The sequence below is a fragment of the Lampetra planeri genome, unplaced genomic scaffold (assembly GCF_965212315.1).
Source record: "Lampetra planeri unplaced genomic scaffold, kcLamPlan1.2.h2 scaffold_1670, whole genome shotgun sequence".
Classification (NCBI taxonomy): Eukaryota; Metazoa; Chordata; class Hyperoartia; order Petromyzontiformes; family Petromyzontidae; genus Lampetra; species Lampetra planeri.
The window spans coordinates 1-26,816 of record NW_027614403.1 but is presented as its reverse complement, the minus strand read 5'-3'; the positions used below and the strand labels follow the sequence as shown (position 1 = coordinate 26,816).

The window sequence follows — 26,816 nt, the reverse complement described above, 5'->3', positions numbered from 1 at the left end:
ACCACCATCCCCACCAACTGCACGACTGCTCGGGGTGTGATCCTCACGACCGTGAAATCCTCAGCAGCTACTCGTGGAAATTAGGCAGCCCGCACGCCTTCGATGTTGTAATTAGCATTTAATTGACGTGTCATTACCAGCAATATCCGAAATATGACAAGAGGGGCTGCTGCTGCTGCTGCCGCGGCGGCGCGCAGAGGAACCACCAGATACCAACGTTTGTCGGCCTGATTCGTGTCCCTTCATTTCACACAGTTTCACAGTCCAGTTTTGTGATCAGCCTCAGAATATTCCAGCTGCTTTGACGCGTTTTCGTCTCGTTTTCGACCCCCCCCCCCCCCCCCCAACACCACCCACCCCCAGTTTTGAATAATAAATAACATTGCTTCTTTTTGTTGCAGAGCAGCAGAAAACAACGGTGATTGAAAACGGGGAAATTCGTTTTAACGGGAAAGGCAAGAAGATACGCAAACCTCGGACAATTTATTCCAGTTTGCAGCTGCAAGCACTGAATCACCGTTTCCAGCAGACACAGTACCTCGCTTTACCGGAGCGAGCCGAGCTGGCGGCCTCTCTGGGACTCACACAAACACAGGTACCGCCGGAAGTCACATCTCGAAAAACATCGCGCTATTTAAAGTTCGATTGAAGTAGATTTACTGGGCCAGCAGCAGGTCGCTGGTAGTTCTGTGTCTCCAGTCCTCTAATTGCTCCCTCTCATCGCCCGCAGGTGAAGATTTGGTTCCAGAATAAGAGGTCAAAGTTCAAGAAGCTGCTGAAGCAAGGCGGCAACCCTCATGACAGCGACCCTATCCCGGTCTCCATGTCCCTCTCCCCGCGATCCCCCACCATCCCCCCAATCTGGGACGTGTCGGCCTCGTCCAAAGGAGTAAACATGGCGACCAACACCTACATGCCGGGCTACTCTCACTGGTACTCATCCCCACACCAAGATTCAATGCAGAGATAGAGGAGGAGGCAGGGAGCACCGAGCTGCCTGGAGGCCTCCGGAACTCCGCCAAGCAGCAGTTTGAGTCAGTGCACAGACCTGATGCTGGAGGGGAGACCAGTCTCCGCTGCCCCCCCCCCCTCACCCCCAGACGCAGCCAGGCGGCGCGTGCATCGACGCAAGGGAACTAACCGGTTTTTGTTTTTTTGTTTTATTTTGGGGTTTTTTTTTTCATGCGTACATGGCTGTTCAGTGGGCCGTACATTTGTTATGCTCCATCCATCCATCCACGTCCACATCTTAACGTTAACATACCAAATATTACCAATGACATTTCAGCCACTTTGGGCAAAGACTGCTTCCAATGCTCAGCGCCCACAACCTCTGTTTTATTTTATTTTATTTTATTTTTGCTGCTGCCATGATGGACTCCTGACTGTCTCTTTGGTTGTTTCTCCAACATGCAAAACCCAAGCAAATTGTCTGTCTGTAAATACAATCCACGATTTTAGTTGTACATACTCTTTTTATGTTTTGTCAGATTGAGTAAACAGTGACTCAAAGCAGACGCCTGCTGTTGTATGTGTTTTTTTTGTTTGTTTTTAAAAAAAAAAATCTTTTAAAGATCCATATTGAGCCAACATGACATTAAAAGAGGCCTCTTCCTCTTCATCGGGGTGTGTATGGGGCTGATACAGACAACGTGAAGATGCTAAAAAGCCCATTTAATCCATTTTAAATAAACCCCAAAGAGGCTGATGCACAATGCGGCACATTTAGTGAACACCAGAGGAAATTAACTTACCCTGCGCCGCTGCTGTCTACATTCACCTCGAAAGACATTTGCTCCAGGTCCAGCTGATCTTGTCATTTCACCCTCAATTATTAGAAGTATTGACAAAATGTTTTCTCCCTTCTCTCCGTCCTAATGCAGGCCGTTAAATGCCAAGCTCCGCGGGATCGATGCTGAACAAAGCAGCCAGCTGCAGTGGCGTTCAATATGAAGGAGATATTTGGGACAATTTGTGGGTTTTTATCCAAGTGAGGCTTTTTTTTTTCCTCCTTTCTCATAAATGCAGGCATAATTAGGGTAATTTTTGATGTAGCCCGCTGATTACAGCGTTTTTACCGTCAAAGATAATTACCTGTAATTTTCTACCACTTTTAATACTAAAAGGCATCTTTATTTTGGTTTTGAGGTAGCACAGATGGAACAAAAGGGGAAATTATTCGGTTATTCATATACAAATTGCTGAGAAGAGTGAGCGCTCGGGATATTATCTGAAATTACGCCGCTGAAAAGCTTCATGCAGCTGTCATGTCTGCGGATGTCCCACTGGCGCACATTCAGCCTACCTGGGCCCGCAGACTGGGGGCCCCGTGGCTCCTCAGCTCATGTGCGTCTGATCTGTGTCTGATCCGCGAGCAGGGAGCCCGAACCGGCAAACACCAACACCGAGGAGCACCCTGCAGGCTACACCTTCATGCGAACATGGCTGGATTGATTGATGGATGGATGGATGGAAGGAAGGGGTGATGAGGGTGTGTGTGTGGGGGGGGGGGGGGGCACACTCCGCCATCCTTCTTACATAAAAGCACCTGGAAAGACTCCTCATCCTCCTAAAGCAACACACCCCCGAATTAGAAACGCAGCGTCCACATATACTACAAATATTTTTCTTTCTTTTAGAATTTCTCTGTTAAAAATCCAGTGTCCCTGTGCCTCCGTAGCAGCCGCTGCCACCTCTGACTGACTGTAGCCACGGAACGGGAGAGAGAATCAGAGACACATCCTACCTTCATCCGCTTCCCAATAAACCCCAAACAAGCTCTGCACGCTTTCACCGCCGGTGGTTGAATAAGCAAATCCAGGTGGGAAAGTGTTTGCACACCCCGGTAAGCTCTTATATATTGCCTGCAAAATTAGCTGTTATTACTGTCACTGTTTAGTGATGGTGAGTTTGAAAAAAAAAAAAAAAAGCCCCTCTGCAATCAAGAACCAAGCGCATCTTTGCAAATTATAGGTAATTGTCAATGTCCAGATTATGATAATAGGGCCCTAATCCTGCAGAATAATTATTGTGGAGTGTTACAGTTGAGGCTGTCCAGTAAAACTAACTGTCATCATTTTCACTCGGTTTGCAAAACGGGGGAAACTGGCTGAGTGGAAAATGTTCGGTTGGAAATAAACGGGGGCTCTCGATATAATGGCACCACTAGCGTGTGTGTGTGTGTGAGAGAGTGCGAGGCATACACTACTGTGCGTAAACACACATAGGTGTGAGGTGGGGCGAGACACACGAATGCGCGTGTATGCGCAATTAGTGAATCTATGGTGACCCACGCGCTCTGGGACCGTTCCATTTAGCTCCCAGCAGGAGAAAGTTTGGCACCACGCACCAACACGCAGAGCACATTTACGTACAAGAGCGTGCTCTGGTGTGTGTGTGTGTGCGCGCGCATGCGTGTGCGTGATTTCGGTAGGCTGCAATCAGGATACAAGGATAGTGTGTCAGGTGGAAACGGTGACACGCATGGGTCAGTGTGGGTCAGATGCACCCCTGTGTTCGTATGAGGAGGAGGAGAAGAAAAGGGAGGTGCATCATGCTAACAACAAAAAAACAAAAAACAACAACCCACAAAACAAAACACTTATATTATTTTGCATTATGGTCGAGCAAATTCAATTAGATCCATTTCAGATCCTCCACTGTGTCTCGCAGTGTCACGGTTTGTTTAGCGGTTTTGCAGTGGCAGCGGTGGTATTACTGACTGCTAATAACATGGTGGAACTGTGGAGGATTTTTCTTTCTTTTTTATGTTACCCGGAAGGTGGGCTGCGGCCGGGAGTGGCAGAGCTCTGGAGCCGGTCTACCCCCACAGGAATGCGGATTGTCTCAGATCTCCGTGCCGCCCCCCTCGCCTCCTCTCTGCCACTCAAAGCGGCTAATTGTAGGGGACACAAAGAGGGAGACTGCAGACTGTCTGCTGCTGCAACAGGCTGCAGGAAACTGATGCAACCCATCAGCCTCCTGACTGAGGTGCATGTGAAGCGTTGGAACAATTCAAAACTAATAAAAAGGAATAGATAGATCAAGATCTTCATCTGGTGAAGATGTGTTTTAAATCCCAAAATATAAGATGCGTTCACACAGAGTTTTGCAGTTGAGGTTCTCTGGAGCACCCACGTTTAAAAAAAAAAAAAAAAAAAAAGAAGACCAGTGTGTGGCTAAAAGAATTGATCGTTTCCCTCAATAATTGAACACTGATGTTTAAAGAAGGGAACTGGCAAGTGTGTCTTTAAAAACGATATTTTTCATTTTTATATACTTGGCAATTTTCTCACAAGACAGAAAATAAGAGGAAACAATTACGGAATGAATCCGGCCGAAAAAAAAAACAAAAAACAAATGTTATATTTACAACATTTTCTGAATGGATCTTGTGAGTAGCTGTGATTTGCAGGCTTAAAAGTCCCTTGAGGCTCAAAAATATTATTTATGAGTCTGCAGAGATTTTCAGAGTAAATATGCGGCTTAAATAACAAGAGACTGCAGAGGCCGGAGGTTCCAAAGTTCCATTGTCCATTTAAACGTTTAATAGTCTTACAAAAATGCAATAAATTACATGCACACATTTACACATTTTACACGTTTCTTCTATGACTGTCATCAAATACATTGCATATTCCCCTGAAATGTGAACACGAGTCCCATAGAAGGAAAAAAATATTTGAAATGAACAACAGGCTTCTCAATATAACGTCCCCGCTCCGAGAGCCAACGAGTGCTGTATCGAGTTGGGGGTCTGGAGGTGGGAGGCCACCGAGCTGCCGGCCGACGCGTACCAGGACCCCGAGCTTTCCAAAAAGTTAGAGGGCGTCGTGTTGATGTTTTGTGGCTGTAGGCTGTGCGGCCTGGAGGGCCCGTGTGTGTCCCAAACGGCCGGAGACTGTGGGGAGTTGCACGCCATGGGGTCGCTGGAGCTGGGGCTGTGCTCTGGTGGAAGCTCGCCGTTTTTCATGATCTTCTTCATTTTTGACCTCCGGTTCTGGAACCAGATTTTGACCTGGGGAAAGGCAGGAAATTACTATTAATGCTTATACACGTGACTTCACAGGAATATAGACAAAACGCACGGTGCGTCGTTGCGCATCCAAAAAAAGAGACTCCTTTTGATGTGAATTAAAATGCACCCATAATATTTCAAACATTAATTCGTCGACATCTGAAAATTAGACTGAGCACGGTTTAAATGAAAGACACTCACCTGGGTTTGCGTGAGCCCCAGAGAAGCAGCCAGCTCGGCTCTCTCCGGCAGCGCCAAGTACTGTGTGTTCTGAAAGCGCCTCTGCAGGGCGGCCAGCTGGAAGCTGGAGTAGATTGTCCGGGGTTTTCTCACTTTCTTCGGCTTGCCGTTCACCATCCTCACCTCCGGCTCCGGAATCTCTTTTTCTGTTTAAATAACCAGAACAATGAGTATTAGTGCCGATTGTCTCTGGCTGGTAACTTCAGGCTTCAGGTTAAATCACACGAAAATCCAATTTTAAGTCAAAATTCCAGTCGGATAAAATAACGAGGAAAAAAAATGAAACCACATAATGTCAGTTTTTTAACTTCAGATGCCGTATATATTCATAGCTGATGACTGTAGTCATACATATTGAAAATAATCGAAACAATCTAACAGTGAGAGAGTGAAAGAAGGTGCCCGTACCCTGTGGACTCGGCTGGGCTTGCGCTCTGCTGTAGCTCCCAGCATACTGGTGGTAGGAGGGCGTCGAAAACGAGCTGTAGTCAGTGTAGGATTTTGTCGAGTAATTTCCAGCGGATCCATTGACACCTGGGTACTGGTACTGGTACGCGTTGAGAGGCTTTCCATACGAGCTGGAACTGGGCGAGCAGTAACCGTGCGTAACTCCAGCGGCGGGGCTGTAGTAGCCAGAATCCGTGGCGGTGGACTCGGGTAAAGTAGGAGATTCCTGAGACGGATGGTGCATGGTGGAGAGTTGAAAAGAGCTCTGGAAATCTGCGGGTTTCACACTGTGGATCCTCCGGTCAAATACTCCAGTCATACCTCGAGAGGGGAACGCTAGGAATAATTTCGTAAAGCCAAGGCAGTCTAACTCCAGAGTGGTGGGAAAACTACACTAGCATGGTGGAAACGCTCTCAGGCCGTCGGGCTCTGGTGAAGACTGCAGCCAGCCCCGCAGCAAAGACTTGGTTAAATCCTACAGCGCGCTCTTACGCACTGCAGGGAGGATCTGGTTCCATTGGCCAAGACGCACACAGACACAGCTACACCCAATTCACTCTGCCAACACTCCTATAGGGGGGAAACCACCCGGGATATGCGACTGCTTTCTTCCGTTTTAATGAAGCAATGTGTGCAATGTATGTGGAGGCCATCTCGCAAATCGACGTTTTTCTTCAATAAAACGTTTTTTTTTTTCAAAGGACCTCTGTTGATATACTACCGAAAGATCATTGCGATTGTGTTATGATTCTTCATTTATGAGTCTTATTCACATGCACTCGAGATTAATCTGAACGTAAATAGTCGGACGGCAGGAAATAATGTGTCAGTAAAAACCGAATACGTGATTCAGTTAACCTCAGTGGTCAATTTTTAGTGAAGTATTTTATTTGAACGCTGCATGATGAAATATATTTTTTTAAATGAGCTTTATACATAAACTTCATTCCATATTTGAAGATTGACATTTACCACTTTTATACTTTAGCTCCTTTACTATGAATCAAAACTGAACATTTTCCCCAAATGGGTAATTAACATTCACCGTGTCGTATTAACACTCCCTATAACACGACCGTTGAATACCACATTCAGTGGTAAACAGCGCCGAACAGTGGCCATATTAAGTAACTGTACCAAAATCAGTCAAATAGCATCCGTCCAAACTGGAGGAAAAGTGTCTTCAGTAAAACTCCTGCTGCTCAAAAACGGATGGAGTTGGTTTATCAGACAAACCAGCACCACTCGGTTCTCACACTTGTCGCCAACGTCAAGCTGCACCGATAATCGGCGCGGAGTGACACATTATGGGTCATATGTTCATAGATCCGGCCAATATCGTCATGAAATTCATTTCGATTTTTTCTGAATCAACTTGGTTGATGAAATTAGGTTATGTGACACGTGTACATCAACCAAAAATCTAATAATAATAATAATAATAATAATAAATATTCAAGCAGTAGAATTATATGCAACAAATGATACATGGAACGCATTAATACAGTAGTTATTCTACAGAAAACTGAAGGGGCATTTCGAAGTATGGAAACTATTACATGTTTGTGAGTTTCTTTGATAATGTAACCCCGCAGTACGTATGAGGCAGGACTCGTGAAGTATAATAAAGTTTTTACTTTGGTACAAGTGGCTTATGAAAAGATAAAAAGTTTTAAGAGCAGAGATCTCACAAGTGACAATGCGTCTCAGCTTCCTCCTCACATTCTGCAACGTGGTAGAGTTTTAGCGAGAGGAGAGAGAAACAACAAATGTGAATCACACCTTGACACATCACCCTTGGTATTTAAGATTCAAACAAGTCAAACAAGAGCTTATGACACCGTTCACCGCACGGCAAACAAACTAATGCGTCAAGCCTCCATCAGCTTGCAGGTTAAGCACACAAACGAGGAAAGGTACAGATGGGTTCATTTTACCGGTTGGGTCTCTTGTGTGTGAGCACTCACACACCACATACAGTACGCTAACCTACTTGCAGTACAACCAGTTGGCACACGACAACGCAACACTGGAAACTGTTGGACACACACACTGAGAAATGCTGCGCAAAGCAAACAACTCGCAGTCACCGGCTTTTTGCCCATGAGGACCAGCGATTCGCCGCTGTCTGTACACCAGCCTGTTCAGAATACGTCTTAATTACTGCCCCATTTAATAGTGTTACACCCACCCCCACCACCTACATATAAAATTTTAAAAATGCAAGTTGACATATTGAAATAAGGGAAAAAGTATAAAGATAAAATAATATGATTCAGCTATAGTAGTAGATATAGATATACTGTACAGTAGATGTAGTAGCATGCAGAACATACACTTTACCAAGACTCCAACATAGTGGGTGGCGCTGTTGCACCCCAGGCGTTCGATACCGCCTTCCATTAAACCAAAGAAGAGGAAGCATCTTTTCTCTCGGCTCCCGTTTTGTGTGTTGGGGGGATGGGGCCGTTCTGAGGATGAGCGACTCCAAATATTTACCACTTGGCTAACTGAATATCTTTATTTCTGAACCGGGCTTCCCTCGCTTTTGTACATATTATTACTTTACTACGCATGAGTTCCGGTGGAATTTAGCATTTACAAAGTGGAGTATTTCTACGTCCACGAGACACGTTTAAAAGTCGACAAAATGTATTCCTCTACTGGAGGTAAGTGCTGAAGCTAGCTAACACTAGCCGCAGCTAAGTGAAGCTAGCAAAAAATCAACACACTACTTGCCGCATTTTGCTTTCATATTGGGCGGACTATCTGTGAAACCGATTAATTTGCTTTATTTATCGAGGTACAGTTAGCAGGTTTAAACCAAAGCAAATCCACAGATTAAGAACATGTTTCTGATCCAGTCGTAAGTGGCGGCATTAATAAATGAGGCGAGCTTAGCTAACATAGCATGCAACAACAATCTCCTGTTAGCCAAGTTAGCTTCGAGGGGACCTCGTTCCAAAAACTTGTAGTGAGCCCGACGAGGAGATTTTATAAAGCGGTCTACGATCTATTTATGAATATGCTAGCGTCAGAATATCGTTATCTACATCAATACATTCTTTCGACAGGATACCGAGTTAAATACGTCCTTAGATAAATATGTAGCGGCCGACCATGCTATCTAATCTCATTCACAATCTTAGCCATAGTTTGCAGTGTGCAATTTAACAGAAACTTTCAAGTGTTTGCCTACAAGACTTACTGCCTTTGTATTGTCCAATAAATGTTTTCACCCATGTTGTTATCTATAGTATTAGATACACGAGGAACCAACTTTGTTAATTTGAATACTTATAAAAGCACTGACTCACTTATATCAAGTAATAGTTATTAAAAATTCTAAGCTCATTCTTACGATTATATGATGCGTAATAGTAATTAAATCAACCCTGTATTAAACATTTGTCGCAAATGCAGACTTTCAATTGACTTTAGTTTACAAGAAATATTATTTATGGTTTCTGTGTTGTATGTCGTAAATAATTCTTCAAAATAAAGTCTGACTTGCAGCACAAGGCTGCTTCCTTGAGAAAGGGCGGTTCCAGCCAGCTAAGATAGCCAGCTTGCTCGATCCCTTCTGCAAGCATATTGATAAGAGAAAAAGAAGAAGTTGCCCTTGGATATAGACATGGCTTTGCAGAGGCGATAAGAGATCAAGACACAAAGAAATAAAGGTAGAAAGTGTTTTTAAACAGTAAGGAGTAGCAGCAAAAAGGGATAATGTAAGAATATACATGGGTTAACCGATTTCTGACCAGTAGAAAGTCACACAAATGTGGGCTTTCGGCACATCTTCTTATTTTTTTAAGTGTGTGTGAGATGAAGTTTAAGTTGTAATGTGTAATTTTTGGTCCTCTGCAGCTGCCGAGATGCTTGAGGGACCCCGTTCTTCTGGGTCAGCAAGTTCTGGTAAGGTTTCTCCCATATTCAGGCTTTTAGGCCAAAAGCTGGTCCCAGTGCTGGTTTATTGTAGTTATGGTCTTCTAGGTAAGGACTTTGAATGGTGTTGTAGACAGTAAATTTCTTTCACAATACACCACATTTAGATATCTTAATGGTAGGGCAATTTGAACTGTCTTATTCACTATACTGTGACATGTGTAATGGTTGTGACTTTTCAGGTGATTTGTAAATATGTGTTGTCTTGTGAGTTTCTGCAGATCCATTGTGTGAGCGCTGTCAGGTTTATTACTCAGTCTAAAGCAGATGCAGCATATAATTTGATGATGACACCCAAGTACTTCTTGGTCAGGATAATGCAAAGAATTGAGAGCATCTAAAAAAAAACTCTGCTCTGACATGGAAGCATCAGAATCATGTCAGAGGCTGGTGATTAAAACAGTTCCACCACCCTGATTCATGCCTGGAAAAAAATCTCATGCATTCTTTTCTAAAATAATAAAAACAATAATCCGAACTGTCTGGTGTTTGTAAAATGATTGTGCCTTTTTGTGGTTTTCTTGTTTAGACCCGCCATCTTCCCCAGTGCCAGAATATGTGTTCAAGCCACCATCACGACCGGATTTTGGCACCATGGGCAGGACAATCAAACTACAGGCCAACTTCTTTGAGATGGAAATCCCCAAACTAGAGGTCTACCATTATGACATTGACATCAAGCCTGAGAAATGTCCCAGGAGGGTCAATCGGTATGTGTAATTCATCTGCAGCCTTGGGCTCTTGGGTAGATTAGTGGCTCATTGTCCAATGATTACTACTTGTCTGTATCATTTTGCTTTTCAGTGAAATTGTGGAGCACATGGTCCAGCACTTTAAAACACAGATCTTTGGTGATCGGAAGCCAGTGTATGACGGGCGGAAGAATCTGTACACTGCCATGCCCCTGCCCATCGGCAGAGACAAAGTATGTATAACATGCAACAATTATATGTCTCAACATAGATAAAAGCAATGTTAGCGTGTGAGAAAATATGGTATAATGCTTATTTTTGCCCATCAATGTCCCAGGTGGAGCTCGAGGTGACCATTCCTGGTGAAGGCAAGGACCGCAGCTTTAAAGTGTCCATCAAGTGGGTGTCCTGCGTTAGTCTGCAAGCTCTGCACGAGGCACTATCAGGACGGCTCCCGAGCGTCCCCTTTGAGACCATCCAAGCATTGGATGTGGTCATGAGACATTTGCCCTCTATGAGGTAGGCGTGATATTGCACATGGTGATGGCTTATTTCATTATTCAACTGTGTCACTGTGATACTCAGTGTTGGGTATCATTCCGATATAGTAAAGTATCCATCACCCTTTCTGAGATTCTGCTAATAAGGACGTACTGATGGGATTGTACGACATACAGGTATACTCCAGTGGGCCGCTCTTTCTTCACTCCCTCTGAGGGGTGTTCAAACCCCCTCGGAGGGGGCAGAGAAGTGTGGTTTGGCTTCCACCAGTCTGTCAGACCTTCGCTCTGGAAAATGATGCTCAACATCGATGGTAATTTTTGCAGCTATTTATAAAAAGGCTTCCTGTAGTGCTTTTCTACAAGAATGTGTTTTTTTAATTCAAAGTTTTGCTTTGCAGTTTCTGCCACTGCCTTCTACAAAGCCCAGCCTGTGATTGAGTTCATGTGTGAGGTCTTGGATTTCAAAAGCATTGAAGAACAACAAAAGCCCTTAACCGACTCTCAAAGAGTGAAGTTCACCAAGGAAATCAAAGGTATGTGTTTTTAGGTCTGCCCTCTTTGTTGTTGTGATCTTTATATGTTTCAATCACTTGATTGCTATTCCTTATTTTCTTTTTGTTATTCCCCCTCCAGGCTTGAAAGTGGAGATAACTCATTGTGGGCAAATGAAGAGGAAGTACAGAGTGTGCAATGTAACCAGAAGACCAGCCAGCCATCAAACGTGGGAATAATCCTTCATTTCTCTTGAAAAAAATTAATACTTTGATACTTTGAATACTTTAAAAATACTTGATACTTGAATACTTTGAAAATGAATACTTACCTTTGATATCAAATTTTTGCTTTGTTAACTAAACATCAGACACATGCATCAGATTTTCTATTCAACACAATACTTCCCGTGGTCCAAAGTGTCTAGGGACTTTTCCTTGATGATACTTAGTAGTACTAATAAAAGTGGGGTGTAAAATTCATCTGCTGTTGAGAAGCCTGCAAATGGAAAATATTAAATTGGCATAGTGAGTGTGCAGCATTATTGTGGGGAAAGTTTGTGATTTTCAGTCCTGTTGTAAACTGCAGTCTGTGAATGAGAAGTATGGTTTGTGTCGCACAGGTTCCCCCTGCAGCAGGAGAATGGCCAAACTATTGAATGCACAGTAGCACAGTACTTCAAAGACAAGTACAAGCTCATTCTGCGATACCCCCACCTACCATGCCTACAGGTGGGACAGGAGCAGAAGCACACCTACCTACCTCTGGAGGTAAGCACTCACCATGTTTCCTCTCTTACGTTTTGTGATCGATTGTCTCTAACACTTTGGTCCATGTCCATCCAGGTGTGTAACATAGTGGCAGGACAGCGCTGTATCAAAAAGCTGACTGACAATCAGACCTCCACTATGATCCGTGCTACAGCCCGCTCAGCACCAGACCGTCAGGATGAGATTAGTAAGCTGGTGAGTGACATATATTTACTGAATTTAGAAACATAGCACAAAGCTGTGACACAACTTTGACACCTACTTTAGAAGATTCCAGTTCCAGAAAATTGTATCATCTTTGTGATCTTTGTAGTCACCTGATATCGGTCAGGAATAAATGCAAATACAAAAGTTTCACTCCTCGATTGTCCTGAGAACAAAACCAAAGAGGCACTGTAGCAGTTTGAGACGATTGGGAAGGAGAGATAAGAAGAATGTTCTCAAGCCAGTCAAGGACTGGACCTGTTGTTTGCTGAACGTGCTGTGGGAGGGTACCTGTGAAATGGATTGAATGCCACAACAACCCTCTGACAATTTTACCAAGAGGGACTTGGTAGTGGACAATTATCATAGACATGTAAGAAGAACTAAATGCATCAAGTTCTGACTTCTTCCTCCCTCGACAAGCATAAAAAAGGCGTAGCCTATAATTTCATGTTCCACAGGATGAGCGGACATGTTGGATAGTGACTCATCTTTCACTAACACGTTATTGCAGATGAGAAGTGCCAACTTCAACACTGACCCATACGTTCGTGAGTTTGGGGTGATGGTGAGGGACGAGATGACGGAAGTGAATGGCCGTGTTCTACAAGCACCTTCCATTCTGTATGGAGGGAGGGTACGTCGGAGTAAACGTCCTTGTCAGAACTTTGTCGATGTTGTGTCCACTGACTGTTGCTAAGAAGGATGCTTTCATTCTCAGAACAAAGCAATCGCTACACCAATCCAGGGAGTCTGGGACATGCGGAACAAGCAGTTCCACACTGGCATTGAGATCAAAGTTTGGGCCATCGCCTGCTTTGCTCCTCAGAGACAGTGCACTGAACTCCTGCTCAAGTAAGTCAGACACATGGTGCTTTTTACTGCACATTTATTTCATGCTAATGTGCGGCAAGGTTTCTTTGGTGCCTTTTTACCGATACAAGAATACAGTCATTAAGTCTGACTTTCTGAAATATAATATTAAAAAATATTTGAAAAAAACAGATTGGGGCTACTTGGAAGTCTAATGAGATGCTGAAGATGTGACATGTTACAGGTCTCTGATGTACCCAGAATGGGCATTAACTGTTCTTGAACTGCATTTGTAATTGTAGCAATCTGCATTTTTTGGTAAACATAAAAGCTAATTCAGTGAAACAAAATGAAACAGACTGACCTGTAAAGAAACATGTTCGTACCGTCTGTTTTAGAGCATTCACAGATCAACTCAGGAAGATCTCTCGGGATGCAGGGATGCCCATCCAGGGTCAGCCGTGCTTCTGTAAGTACGCCCAGGGTGCTGACAGTGTGGAGCCCATGTTCAGGCACCTCAAGTACACATACCAGGGCCTCCAGCTGGTTGTTGTCATCCTTCCCGGGAAAACACCTGTTTACGGTGAGGACATGTTATCTTCCTGTCATTCAGTGAGGAAGAAACAGTTCTTTTCTGAAAGGATAACCGATATCAATACCAATAACTGGAGATTTACACGTAAATCCAGTGGAGTTAAGTCATTAAACTTGTGTTAAACTGCTGCAAATGTCCATCTGATTCTGTGGATCAAACTTCTCTAGTATTTAACACCAGTAGTCCCTTTCTGCTATAAAATCACTTTGATTATAACCATGTGTGAACGTGAATGAATCCTGCTCCTCAGTCAATGACTATTCATATTTTATATTTTTCCATTTGTTCTTGTGACAGCTGGTGTCATGTGTCTGCTACTTCTCAGCAAGTTTTAATGCCATGTTTTTGAACGAGGACCAAAATACCACTGGGTTCTCCCAATGTGTTCGGTTTGTTTGACGCACAATAATATTTCTAATCCCTTCAGTCCAACAAGACAACAAAGGATTTAACACATGTTGCATACACTTTATAGTCCCTATTGATGCCCCGATCCTAAAGGGATGTTGACGGGTCACCATACCTGTTTGCATGTGGCCTACAGCATCAGAGCAGAAACATCAGTACTGTGGATCATCTGCAATGAACTATTGTCTTTGTGTGTTGTAGCTGAGGTGAAACGTGTTGGAGACACAGTTCTCGGCATGGCCACACAGTGTGTACAGGTGAAGAATGTTCAGAAAACAACACCTCAGACGCTCTCCAACCTCTGTCTGAAGATCAACGTCAAACTCGGCGGTGTCAACAACATCCTCCTCCCACAGGGCAGGTTAGTGGAGGAGTACAGCACTCTGACATCTGGCCCATTTGTCATCTGTGTGTTTGTTCATTAACACTGAGCAAATATTTGAAGCTTTAACTTGTGATCTTTTTTCCCAGGCCACTGGTGTTTCAGCAGCCTGTGATCTTCCTTGGTGCAGATGTGACTCATCCGCCTGCAGGAGATGGGAAGAAGCCTTCTATCGCTGCTGTAAGATGAATTGACACAGTGTCACCCACCATCAGACTCTCTCCCTTTTTAATTGTAATACAGTCACTCAGTGAGCCCCGGAGAATTATCAGCCGACAAATGTATTGTTACCAGAAACATCTTGAGAAACGATTTGCACAATTCCAATTCTTTAAGCTTCCATATGATTCGACATATTGTGCAATATTTTGATTTTTCCCACTCAGGTCGTTGGTAGTATGGACGCCCATCCCAGTCGATACTGTGCCACAGTGCGTGTGCAGCAGCACCGGCAGGACATCATCCAGGACCTGGCCACCATGGTGAGGGAGCTGCTCATCCAGTTCTACAAGTCCACACGTTTCAAGCCCACCCGGATCATCTACTACCGCGATGGCATCTCAGAAGGACAGTTCAACCAGGTGATGCACATACCAGATACAACTCAGTTTCAAAAGAAGCATAATTCACTTTATCAGTAATTAACGGGTTTGTATCTCCACCGCTTCTTCTGCTGCTTTTAACCGTTCGCCTTGTGTACATGAAGGTACTCCAGCATGAGCTGTTGGCAATCCGAGAGGCCTGCATCAAGTTAGAGAAGGACTACCAGCCTGGTATCACCTTTGTAGTCGTGCAAAAGAGACACCACACAAGACTGTTCTGTATGGACCGAAACGAGAGGGTCAGTACAAAGAGAGTAACTAATTTCTATGAAAATAGAATCCAAGATTGGCCTTGTTTTTTTTGTGATTCACATGTAACTACTGCTAGTGTGTGTGATCACACTCTGCTTGAAGCATCATATGGGACTATACACCTAAAAAGAAACTTTGCCCCACTCAGCAAATGAATGAAAAGACTGCACATGCATCATTGTGTGCAGTAAAGCTTAAACATTCAAATGAAATTAAAACATTTAAGTAGAAATGCCAAGTGTGTGCTCTAGAAACAGAATGTTTGCAACAACCGAAACCCTTTTTGCTGTATTCCTGCAGGTTGGAAAGAGTGGCAACATTCCTGCAGGCACCACGGTGGACACCAAAATCACTCACCCATCTGAATTTGACTTCTACCTTTGCAGTCATGCTGGCATACAGGTAAGAGCTGAATGGAGATGAGTTTGAAATGAGGTTAAATATGTGGGTTTGAAAAAAAAAAAACAGGCTGATAAAGTGGCTTCTGCCCTGTTAGAAAGAAATACAGCATCCACTGTGTCATCATAAGGTTTTGAAAGAACAACTTACGATCATGATCAAATTTCAGATTTTGTCAAAGGTGTGTTTTGTGGTAAGTTCCGTAATTTAGTTTGCTCAGGGTTAGGGTTAGCTGTCTTTACGTCTCCTAGTAGACAGGCTAATTGATTTTGCTGCTAGTGTGCTATGTGGTGAAGCTTTCTGTCTGACCGATGGGAAAAGTAGGCTGAGTGAGAACAACATGTCTCTCAGTGGAATATCGTCACAGGAATAAGCATAGCAAAGTACTTGAAAAGGAATGGGAAGAGGACGTAGTAGAAGTGAAGTATGCACCTGCAAGGCAATAGTTGCAGTTCATGTTTGCTACTGTCGGCCTAGAAAAAACACCAACTGTCTCCCTCCCTGTCACTCTCACCCCAACTGGTTGAGGCAAAAGGTCATCCACATTTAGCCTTGTATCTGCCTGAGGTTTTCCTCATCTGTGTCGCTTAGAGCTGCTCATGTGAATATTTGATTTCTATTAGAATGGTTCAGATGTTGAGAGATAAACTGTTGGGAATTTGCGCGACTTGACACCACCGCTTTTTGCTTGCAGGGTACAAGCCGGCCGTCTCACTACCACGTGCTCTGGGATGACAACCACTTCTCTTCAGATGAACTCCAGGTCCTCACATACCAGCTCTGCCACACATATGTACGCTGCACCCGTTCAGTTTCTATCCCAGCACCAGCCTACTATGCCCATTTGGTAGCCTTTCGTGCCCGCTATCACTTGGTGGATAAAGAGCACGACAGGTAAGGATTTGCTGTCAGTTGTGTGTACACGCATGGTGCACGCATGCACCACATGATTCCTCCCTCCTCAATTCATTACAGCTCAGAGACAGAGTTCACCAGAATGTTTTCTGTGTTTCAGCGCTGAGGGCAGTCACACATCAGGCCAAAGCAACGGGCGCGACCACCAAGCCCTGGCTAAGGCTGTTCAGATCCACCAGGACACCCTGCGCACTATGTACTTTGCCTGAGAGAGAGCACACAACCCCAGGTTAGCTTGGGCGCCACTGGTAGAACACACTACCCCTCGCTGTCTCACTGTCAGTTGTAGATAGCGTCACAGTGGTTTTTACGTCATGGTCGCCCTGACTAACTCACCTGCCAGCTACCCAGTATGTCTACACTTGTACTCCAGACCAGCCAAACCACCTAGCTTAGACCTCTTGATGAAAACGATGCCCTCTTTCTTAGGGTTTGAGCTGGAAGGGGGTTTTCATGTCGTGCGTTTAGTGTGTATTTCTTCTAGGGAAATGTATCGCGAGTAGAAATCTAGCGTTTCTGAATTTGTAGGCAGTGTCATATTGGGGAGGTGGGGGTTAGAGGAAACCTATCCACCCCCTCTCTCCTGTTTTTATTCTGTCATAGGCAGCATCAAAACATGGCGGAGCTCATTCACTTTATTTGCCTAATAATTTGCTCCTTTGACAAACATTTATCAGCCAATCAAAGCAACGTGCACTGAGCAAAATGGGTACGTCAATCAGGACTTAAGTACTTAACATGTTGAGGGTCTTGATAAAAGTGCCATTGTGAGACCACCTCTGTCATTTCTATGTAAAGCTATGAATTATTTGACCCATTGACCTAGATTGTCACTGAGGACCATTTTATGCCAAATCTGGGACAATTGCGATAAACCCTTGCAGCAACACTTGACGTTAATCTAGAGGAGGGCTTTGAGTCCTCACAGATTGAGACAACAGCCATTTTATTCTTCACTGTTTTAAACTGATCAAGTTGTACCAGTAACAACTCTCAAGCCGATAGTGTATTGGGACAGGTTCCCAACAAACTTGTTAATGTGCTCTGAGCCGCCATGTAGTAAGACAAACATTGTAGAAATCAACATAGGGAACATTTTTTTTCCTATCTCTTTGAATACTATTTTAATTTCCACCATTTTGTAATTAACATGTATGTAGCTGACTCATGTTTTAGACATTTAGGTGTTTGTGACGTGTTTTTTTTTTTCTTTCCTTCCTGACACATAATCCATGTTTTTCTTGTATATAGCAGCAGGAGAGTGTTTTTTTTTTGTCAGAACAGGATATTTGTGTGTTGTTTCCATATCAAGGAATTTGGTACCATGGTGTGCTGCAACATTTTAGAGTTAACTGATCTCAATCCCAGCTTAAGAAAAATACTCATTGACTCAGACGTTAGCTACAGGAGTCAAGAGTAGTTGTCGCACAAAAGTTTTATGCAAATGCCCTTTTGTGAGTCTTTATATGCTATAGAAATGTTCCCAGTATTTTCAGCAAGTTTTCAGTAAACGACTGAAACTTTTTTAATGGCAGGCCCACATGTAGTCCAAAAGTACACTGTTACAATTTGTATACAGATTTTAAATTCAAACGTTCTCTTGCCTTTAAGACTTTTAACAGTCTTACTAATAATGCGAGAAATGTCCCTACATCCCATCTACTGCCAAGTGAAGCTCGCGAATGTTCATAGGCTCGATTGGAAGGGATTAGTCTCTATTTTCTAACTATGCATCATTTTTAACCGAGAGATTTAGCAGTGGGGGTTTTCTCACATGAAATAGGGTCATTTATAGGTAGATAATCAGGGCTGTGTTTTTGTTGTTAGTCTTTTTTATCATGTTGCATTTAGTCTCGTTTCATAGTGCTCTTTGGCATCTTCATGCCTTTCTACCAGAACAAGGTGTATATGTGTGTACATTGGTGTGTATATATACACATATACACACGGTCATTTGTAATGTCGATTTTATAGCTTGAGAATTGGGCCTATCCTTTGTAACACACAATCTTAGCCAAACAAGATTATAAACTTTTCATGATTAATATTCAAAGACACAAAAGCACAAAGAGACCCGTGATTCTGGGTGCTAGAAAAAAAAGAAATCACTGTAAACCACCTTAAATCCTTACTAGACCGGTCCGCATGTCTCTGTACTTGTTCGATGTTTGGTCTTTTTCTCGTTTTGGCTGTGTTACCCTTTCTACTTATTTACCTGTAAAGCAACTAGAAATCCGACTGACTGTGTTTGTGGGGCATTCTGAAAATTCCGTACTTGATATTTACTGTTATGATGTCAATATTGTTCTTATCGGTGCTGGTCTCACAACATGTAAATTTGGATGCACTTTTGATGCAGAATGTGGGTATGAGTTTGCGTAGATGTGTGTTCCTCAATTGTAACAGGAGACTCTGCCATATTGTGTGACACTGGTGTAATTGCATGGAAATGGTCGTGTGTTCTACCTCTTGTTACCTGTTAAAGTGTTATGGTAACATCACACTGCTGGCCATTTCTGTATAATTACCCTGCTATCCATCTAATTGGCGTTGTCTGGAGTTTGTGCAGGTTTTAAACGCTTGATATGCATGGTGGCGAACTCGCTCTCATTTATGTAGTTGTGTGGTATATCATAGTCATACTCATTCTGATGACGCTAAGAGAGAATGTCTTCTTGTGTCCTGTAGGGTTTTAGAGGATTGAGCTGAATGACCAAATTCTACGAATCATTTTCTTTCTTTCTATGCACCAATGAAACAGTCTTTTTTTTAAATCTACCCGAACTGAACAACATTCATATCCTTGATTCGGGCAAAATAGGGGTACTTCAGTCGTCAGTACAATCACATGCAAAGAGAGCATGTCTGGAAAATATCAAATTAGACTGAAAGAGATGATCTGAGTAAAACAACAGAATCACTTCACCTTGAACTGCACGTTTCCACATATGATCATGATTTGAATGGTATGACTGGTTTACGGTGATTTCCTGGATGTCTGTTGGAGCTTGTGCTTTAGAAATGTTACCACAGGCCTTTGTAATTCAGCCACAAGCGTCTCCTATCTTACTGGACTAATGCTCGGCCTCTCAAAGGGAAGGCTCAGTGTGTCTCACAGGTTGTATTGTACTATCTCGCCGTCACTGGAGACTGATATCACTGGCGGCAGCTCAGCTAGCGAGTAGTGGAAGCGCTTGTTTGTCAGAGACGCCGGTTGGCATGTACTGGAGGGAGGTGTGAGTCATTCATGGCACTCGGCTGCCAGGAGTGTAGTAGGAAATGGTAGATCTGTATCAGGGTTCTAGTCTTTCAAAAGGAACAAACTGCCTTTAGATTTATCTGTCAAAGAGAGACAGTGATGTAAAATAGCAGTTAACCTCTGCTTGCATGCCGTGTTTGAGCTGGAGATGATTCTGGTGCGAAGTGTGTCTGTCTGTGGGCATGTTTGTATTGGACGGTCTTTGTCTCCCCACGTTCCACACATTCTCCCGTTCAAATTGAAAACCTCCATGAGAGACAGGTATGTACTTGTAGTGACGGTGGGTTTGTGTTTTACATTACCTACATCAGCACCTTACAATAGCACATGAGAATGGCATTGCTTTTCCCATTCCTTTTCCAACAGTGTTGTTCTTTGCACTAACCGAGAATCATCAAGTTTTGGTTTTTTTTGTTTGTTTTTTTTCCATCAGGTCAGAAAGGAGCTTTTGTTTTTGCGGTCTTTTCAAAGTAAGAATTGCGCAGATAGCTCTGCCGGCTGATGAGCTGGGAAATAACGAAGCGACCAGCATCCATTGTTTTTTTTTTTGTTTTTTTTTTGTAATGATCCCAATGCCTTTAAAAATGGTGATGCATGAGTGAAGCGTAGTTGCGCTGGGTGGGTCGCCTTTGTGTCTGTGGTGAGGGGGACAGACGCTTTATGCAAAAGAGGCCGACAGAAGTAACTGCTCATCCGTTGATGATTTAGACGTTGTTGGAGATGTGATGCCAAAGCGTGAGGATGGTTGAAGACTGCAAAGTGTGCCGATAATCAAGCTAAAAGAATCCTCCCCCAGATGATACATATCAATATTCAGAAGAGGCTTTTCACGTAAATCTCTTTTATAATGAGCTAAATCAAGAATGTGCGTGAATCAAATGAAAGCACCTGCCTGGAAGAATGTGGCACTACTTGACAAGTGTATTCGTGCCCAGGGTGCCTAGCAGCACCCAAACCACCTGTGACAGGAAGCGTAACAGAAATTAGAAGATGCATTTCTCAGATACTTAAATTAAATGCACATATACACCTTAGTTTGGCTGTCGTTTGGTGTGGCCAAAACCAGGACACGGAACGTTCTCCAAGTGTCTGTTTGTAAACTAAATGGCATATCATAAGCTAAATGATCAGTATGTGTTATTTGTAACGATAGCAGTTTTTTTAATGTAGCTATATGTGAAATTAGAAATAAGAGGTTGAGATGAAATAGTTTTCAGTGTAATGATCAAGCTTCGAGACTTCCTGGCTCTTCAGTGGCCCTGGAATAAAAAGCTTTCAAAGATTTCAAATGAAGTGAGAATTCATGAGTTTTTTCCAAAGCCATCACCTTGTATAGTTCTGTATCTCCTCTCCGCCCCTCATCCGTCTTTTGTAAAGGTTTCGCTGAAATTAAAACCTCTTGTAGAGTAGAACCTATTTTCCGACGTTGTTCCAAATAACATTGAATGTACTTAGAGCCTGTGTTTTTCACAATATTGTCCAGTCTGTACATTTACACTCATCTCTGCTTCTTTTGTACTGCATTTTCATTTTGTTTTTCCTGGGTTTTTTCTTATTTATAGGCTAAATTGCATAAAGTATTTTTGTCTTCATTTAATATTAGTAAGATATCTAATCAATATACAGTATGAGTCAGCCGTTAACCTGTCAGTTCTCTGGGTGTTGGCTACTGTAGTTTTAGCAGACAAACTTCACATTGGTGTATTTCAATGTTTCCCATACTTTGAGTCATTTATAGCAATTACATATGAGTAATTTTTTTCTGTTTACAATGGTCAAACCCTTATTTCATTGTAAATCTACATGCAGCACGCCTGTGACCAGTGATAACACTGCTGGACGGAGCCAAAGGTCAGTGGTTGTAACGCTACAACGTTTTCCTCCCAAACACACCACTATCGCATTAATAGAGCAGCTGCCCTCCGACCTCTCATAGATGCCAATGTGAGCCACCAGGGGGCTTCAGTGTGCTCTCAACAACCTTGAATGTCAAATCCCAAAAACGATCATTCTGATTCTTGCGCAGTGGCATTTTGTAATGATGGTAAAGACACAACCTTCAGATTGTTCCTAGAGCTTCTGCTCTTTCAGGAGGGAGAAGCTCTTCTCCGACCTGATCAGCTGCAAATAGGATTCATTTCTATGGGAAACACTGAAACAGGCGATTAGCTCGTGTTGGGGGTTGTAACTGTGGCTGTAGAGTATTTGCTTGTTAGTGTTTTGGCCTCTGCTTTAACCCGCAGTCTGATATTCACGTAAAATCCCCCAAATCCTCCCAGAGTTCACTTCACAAACACATTCGTGCCACTTTCTTCTTCTTTGCATGAGTGTGTGTGTTGCTTATTTTCATTACAAGTGGTGATTGTATTACTATGCAGCTTTATTCCCCCGATTCAAACATTTCCAATCTCTGATTTATAAGAAACCGTTGGCTGCGGCACCGTCATCCTTCCTGTGTGCATGCTGAGATAAACTTTTCTGATTAACCTTTTACCCTTCATAGACACTCGATGCACCAACATCGTGTTATGGTTTTGTCCTTTCCCTGTCACTGTTTTGTTGCTGAAGACGTCCCTTCAGTCACATGCTAGCATGCTAACATACAAAATAAAATGTTGCAATCAGCATGTTCGCCTTGTCATTGTGAACATGTTAGCATCTCTGTTTTTGCATATTAGGATTGTTTGCGGGGAACGTATGAGCAGCACATTAACAAAGTTAAGCAGCCCGTCATCTCCGGTAGCTGTAACAAAGCCAGAACGTGACTGTAATTCTTAATGCGGACATTGAGGTTTGATAAATTCTTGATTAAAAACGTTCTGGAGCTCCACTAAACCAATGCCATCCAGCTCATCTCGTGTCAGACTCGTGGGTATTTTCAATGCATGATGTGGCTTTTTATTTACCAGTTTAGTGAAAACCAAAAAAACTACCTCAGAGCATCGCTGGGTGCTATTAGCCCTGAGTAAATTGACCAAACCAATCCAAGGCCATATGGTTTGACAGCACTGATTCTGTGTGAACGTTCATAAATGGAAAGTAACAATGTTGCTATGGTCGGTTACATTTTAAGGGACCAAACTTTTGTAACTGTGCGTCAAACCTCAACATGTGACGTGATCCCTTCCTTTCCCAAACACACAAACCTCTCGGCGTAATCTAGGACTCATTTCGGAGTAAAGAAATCCTGTCTATATGTTGACAAATGTGTTTTTTCCAGCATCAGTGCAGGAGGTCGTTGGTGGTGCTGCGTCAGGTTTGAATGGAAGCTGTTGGTAGAGCAATAACGTCAGAGTGGACGGTGAGTTGATGGAAGTTTGTCCTTTTCCCCCTCTGGTCGGTGACTTTTATCAGACAGGGTTGTGCAGCAGATCGTTCTGGATCTGTTTGGATCTAGTTTTGTGCAGTGGGAGATGCTTGACGTGATCAAAAGGAGACGTTTCCCTTGCCGTGTTTGACCCTTAAGCGCAATAAACTCCAGGAGCACACCTCCTGTGTTTTCCTCTTGTCGTTCAGCGTGTAAGCAGTAGATGTGCATGTGACAATTTCACAAAGGGAATACACACATTTGAACATAGTTTGATCTGCATCTTCAAGACAACAAAAGGTACATATGAGGTTGTGTGGCAGTTCAGATTATTTCTGTCATGGGAAGACATCCAGTGTGTATGTTTGTGGTAGTGTTCTGTGTGCCTTTAGTCGGATCTTTCTCTCCCCCAGCTGCCCCCACCTTTGGGTTTGTGATTCCTTCTCCACTTTAAGGTTTGACGAAATCTGCTGCGCCTCATGAAAATAATTTCCATGCGTCTAGATGCTGCATAGAATGATCAGTATTTGTGTTTTGCACTTTCAAAGCAGTTGATTTAAGAAAAAAAATAAAAACAAAAAAAAGTGCCCCGCTTGAAGTTGGGCAAAAAAAGAGAGAACTGACGAGGTATTTTATGCTATCCATAGGAATTATAAGGAGTAATATGACTTTGAAGAGCTTTTCTAAAAGGTTGAGATAAATATCTATATCTATATATACACATTCATGAAGTACCTCATAAGCCTGATATATGCTGCATTGACTTTTTTTTTTCCTCTAGTGTACTTCACATTGTCCAATAAAATATTAACTTTCCCCTTGGAGAGGTTTGGATGTCACGTCAGGCTGTGCACGTGCCTCAGACGGCTAATCTGAGATAATCTGTCGTAACCAATTAGCTGTTACAGTTTGTGGCCAAATGCTAAAATACATGAGTCATTTATACAACGTAATGTAATCTCTCTGTTATAGCCACAACATTTGTATGTGTTGTGTCTTCTTGTCTTTACATACTCTGTGTCTTCTGTAGCCAAGATTACTGGGGTTTATTGACCAAGAGTTGACGTGCACCCTGCACGCCTCTCATGTGACTGTTGACTCGGGTTTAGCTGTGAAAGGGCTCTAACTTCTCCAACGCTCCCGCACCTTTGTCTATAAATAGCCTTAGACCGACACCACAGGTTCCTTTTTGGCCTTAAGAGTTGAACAAATTATGCACTACTATTACACCAGACCTGACAGAGAGCTCCATTCCTGTTCGGACCCATTTTCCTAAGAGTTTGTGTCATTGCCGTGTTGATCTACCTCCTATGAATGTAGGGGCTGCCCTGGAGATGAAGTCGACTGCGAAACCTTGGTTTTCACGCCCATTTAAGACAATCATCTGTATAATAATTGAAACCACCTATACTCGGTCTTGGAACTGACTTGGACTGAACACTCCATCCTCCTCTACGTTTGACCTTTTTTCAGCCATTTATATTTCTTTTGATTGTCAGTCATGGGGGAGAGGCAAGGTGACCAAAATGTCTCAGCGAAAGGCAGCACAGCCACGTGAATTCAAACCTCCCTTCATTTGTGTCATGAGCTCGTCTCGTAAGCTCTTGTTTTTGTTTTCCTTCTTCTCTCGTCCCTTATTTAAACCACGACATGCCAAAACTGAATTTGCTGTCATTCCTTTTCTGGTGAGGGTCTATATGTTGCTGATTTTTGATTTGTTCACGTCAACTGCTAAGCTCCTCGTTCTTGTTGTAAAGTTGTAAGCTTTGATTTCTATTTCACATTTCCTTTTTTTTTTTTTTTTAACAATTATGCCGAACACAAGATATGCTGTAAACCCTGTTAGGACATAATGTGAATACGTATTAATATAGTTCACTTTCTGGCTTGACTGTAAGTTGCGTTAATTAATAAAAATGTTTTAAAAGTTTTGTCACCGTGTCTGGACTGTTCTTACAATGATTTTCTGTCCATCCTAGGAGAATTCCTCATTTTAAAAAACTGTTTTTAGTCTATTGTTTGATGTTGGACTATACAACAAATTTGAATTGGATGGACTTAAACACAGGAGGCATTTAACTTTCTATTACTGTTATGCTTTATGAATCTCATTTACTAGAAAAGTGCTGATTCAATGCACAGAATTTGGTGTCATTGTATTGTTTCCCACATAAAGTCGTATTATGTTCAACCTGCAGCTGAGATACTGATCAGATGCAACAATAGTGGATTCAAACTTTATTTGGAGGATGACTGGGCCTTTGGCATACGGCATCACTGAAGATAAGGACCATGATGAGATTGTGGGTTCGTGCCACTTTCATATGGATGAAACAGGAACAAATTGGCATACAGACAATAACGAAAACAATGAGTGAAGGTCATAATTCAGACTGGCAGGATCTTTGAAAACAAGCGATCATGTCACCCTATGTTCTACAAAACACCCAACATCAATGAGAAACTAAAGACTAGACAAAATTAACTGTTTGATCATTAAGGGTTTTTTTTTCTTTTACACACTGAAGGAGTTGAGCAAACAAACATTCAACCTCTTGTTTCCAGTTGATGCAGTGACTTTTTTTTTAAAGCTACAAAACAACACTAACAGATTTATTGAACGAGGAGGGAAAAAACAAAACTACACGTTGCTCAAGACATGGCAACGACGTGCAACACTGGTTTCTCTGACAGGGACGTGTTTCATCCTTTGCTTCTCTATCATAAATCTGGTTGTCAGATAGGGAAAAAAAAAACGACGGTATTCAGGAAACAACCAAAAATAAGACTACAACAATAAGTTAATGCAAAAATATGACCAGATTTTTTTTCCGTTTCATTCTCATTGAATTTCCACATTGAATAGAAAGATCTTTCATAAAAAGTTATAAAATAAATAAGCACTCTTTCCCTTTGATTTTGAGTAGTAAAAAAGTAACATGGCGTGTTGGCCTGAGAGGAGAAAGAGCAATAAAAGCAGTGATGTTGTTGTTTTTAAGGAATATTATTTTACAGAAGTTGCCTCTTCATCTCCTCTCCGGCCTGTGTGGCTGGAAACACACACACACCACACACACACACACTCTCACACTCACTCACACATACACACACAGGCTGGTGGTCTGTGCGACTTGCTCAGCGGTCATCGGCCACACCGGTCCTCAGTACACCCAGTTTACCGGGACCCACTGAGGTTCACTGCACAGTTTGTCCACGGCAGCCTGTAGCGTCTCGAAGGCCATGTCCAGGTTGTCGTTGACGATGGTGAGGTCAAAGTAGTGACTGTAGGCGCGCTGGATTCGAGCGCTCTCGTCCACCGTCTTCCTCAGGTCCACATCCTGCCAACACATGACAACACAAGGTGAGCTGTGACCCATAAAGAGACATTTATTTTAATTCATTTTAATAACAAAAAAAAATTGTGACACAAGGATGAGCACCAACATACAAAAATGAATTTCACACGAAATATGTTTGTGAATCTACAAGTTTTGTTTGGGAGTCTTGAAGCTGTGGTAGTCAACGATGTAAGCAGCGTCACCATTGGTCAGCGACATTCAGAACGCGATTCGGC

At 42.8% G+C, this 26,816-nt stretch overlaps 3 protein-coding genes across 4 annotated transcripts; 2 read left to right on the top strand and 1 right to left on the bottom strand.

Annotated features, from left to right (window-relative positions):
* Positions 1 to 401: 401 nt before the first annotated feature.
* LOC144739707 (homeobox protein DLX-6-like) lies at positions 402 to 2,454 on the top strand (the record flags this gene model as incomplete). The annotated part of the gene is made up of 3 exons (XM_078622627.1): positions 402 to 595; positions 731 to 933; positions 2,379 to 2,454. Coding segments are annotated over 3 exons (473 nt in total), but the record flags the coding sequence as incomplete, so codon positions are not given.
* A 2,248-nt stretch (positions 2,455 to 4,702) lies between these two features.
* On the bottom strand, positions 4,703 to 6,023 carry LOC144739709 (homeobox protein Dlx5a-like). The gene is made up of 3 exons (XM_078622631.1): positions 5,666 to 6,023; positions 5,219 to 5,403; positions 4,703 to 5,017 (listed from the first exon to the last, which is right to left on the bottom strand). The coding sequence occupies exons 1-3, from the start codon at positions 6,021 to 6,023 to the stop codon at positions 4,703 to 4,705; spliced, it is 858 nt and encodes a 285-aa protein (XP_078478757.1).
* On the top strand, positions 4,959 to 16,885 carry LOC144739708 (protein argonaute-2). Of its 2 annotated transcripts, XM_078622630.1 has the most exons (19): positions 4,959 to 4,975; positions 10,219 to 10,359; positions 10,454 to 10,574; positions 10,679 to 10,860; positions 11,019 to 11,155; positions 11,243 to 11,377; positions 11,478 to 11,565; positions 11,959 to 12,106; positions 12,182 to 12,301; positions 12,825 to 12,947; positions 13,032 to 13,165; positions 13,522 to 13,706; positions 14,328 to 14,487; positions 14,598 to 14,688; positions 14,895 to 15,089; positions 15,215 to 15,349; positions 15,663 to 15,764; positions 16,456 to 16,655; positions 16,777 to 16,885. In XM_078622630.1, the coding sequence occupies exons 1-19, from the start codon at positions 4,971 to 4,973 to the stop codon at positions 16,883 to 16,885; spliced, it is 2,511 nt and encodes an 836-aa protein (XP_078478756.1). In that variant the 5' UTR covers positions 4,959 to 4,970. The 2 variants fall into 2 exon arrangements, with proteins under 2 accessions (XP_078478756.1, XP_078478755.1); XM_078622629.1 differs by lacking the exon at positions 4,959 to 4,975 and having other exon boundaries at positions 10,193 to 10,359.
* Positions 16,886 to 26,816: the final 9,931 nt, after the last annotated feature.

Bases quoted from the DNA above. Each gene is read 5' to 3' on its own strand.
- LOC144739708 (XM_078622630.1), top strand. The intron at 10,861-11,018 runs GTAGGCGTGATA...TACGACATACAG, and splicing joins AGACATTTGCCCTCTATGAG to GTATACTCCAGTGGGCCGCT. The intron at 15,765-16,455 runs GTAAGAGCTGAA...TTTTGCTTGCAG, and splicing joins GCAGTCATGCTGGCATACAG to GGTACAAGCCGGCCGTCTCA.
- LOC144739709 (XM_078622631.1), bottom strand. From the start codon at position 6,023: ATGACTGGAGTATTTGACCGGAGGATCCACAGTGTGAAACCCGCAGAT. The intron at 5,404-5,665 runs GTACGGGCACCT...TTATTTAAACAG, and splicing joins AGCCCAGCCGAGTCCACAGG to AAAAAGAGATTCCGGAGCCG. The intron at 5,018-5,218 runs GTGAGTGTCTTT...GCCTTTCCCCAG, and splicing joins TGGGGCTCACGCAAACCCAG to GTCAAAATCTGGTTCCAGAA.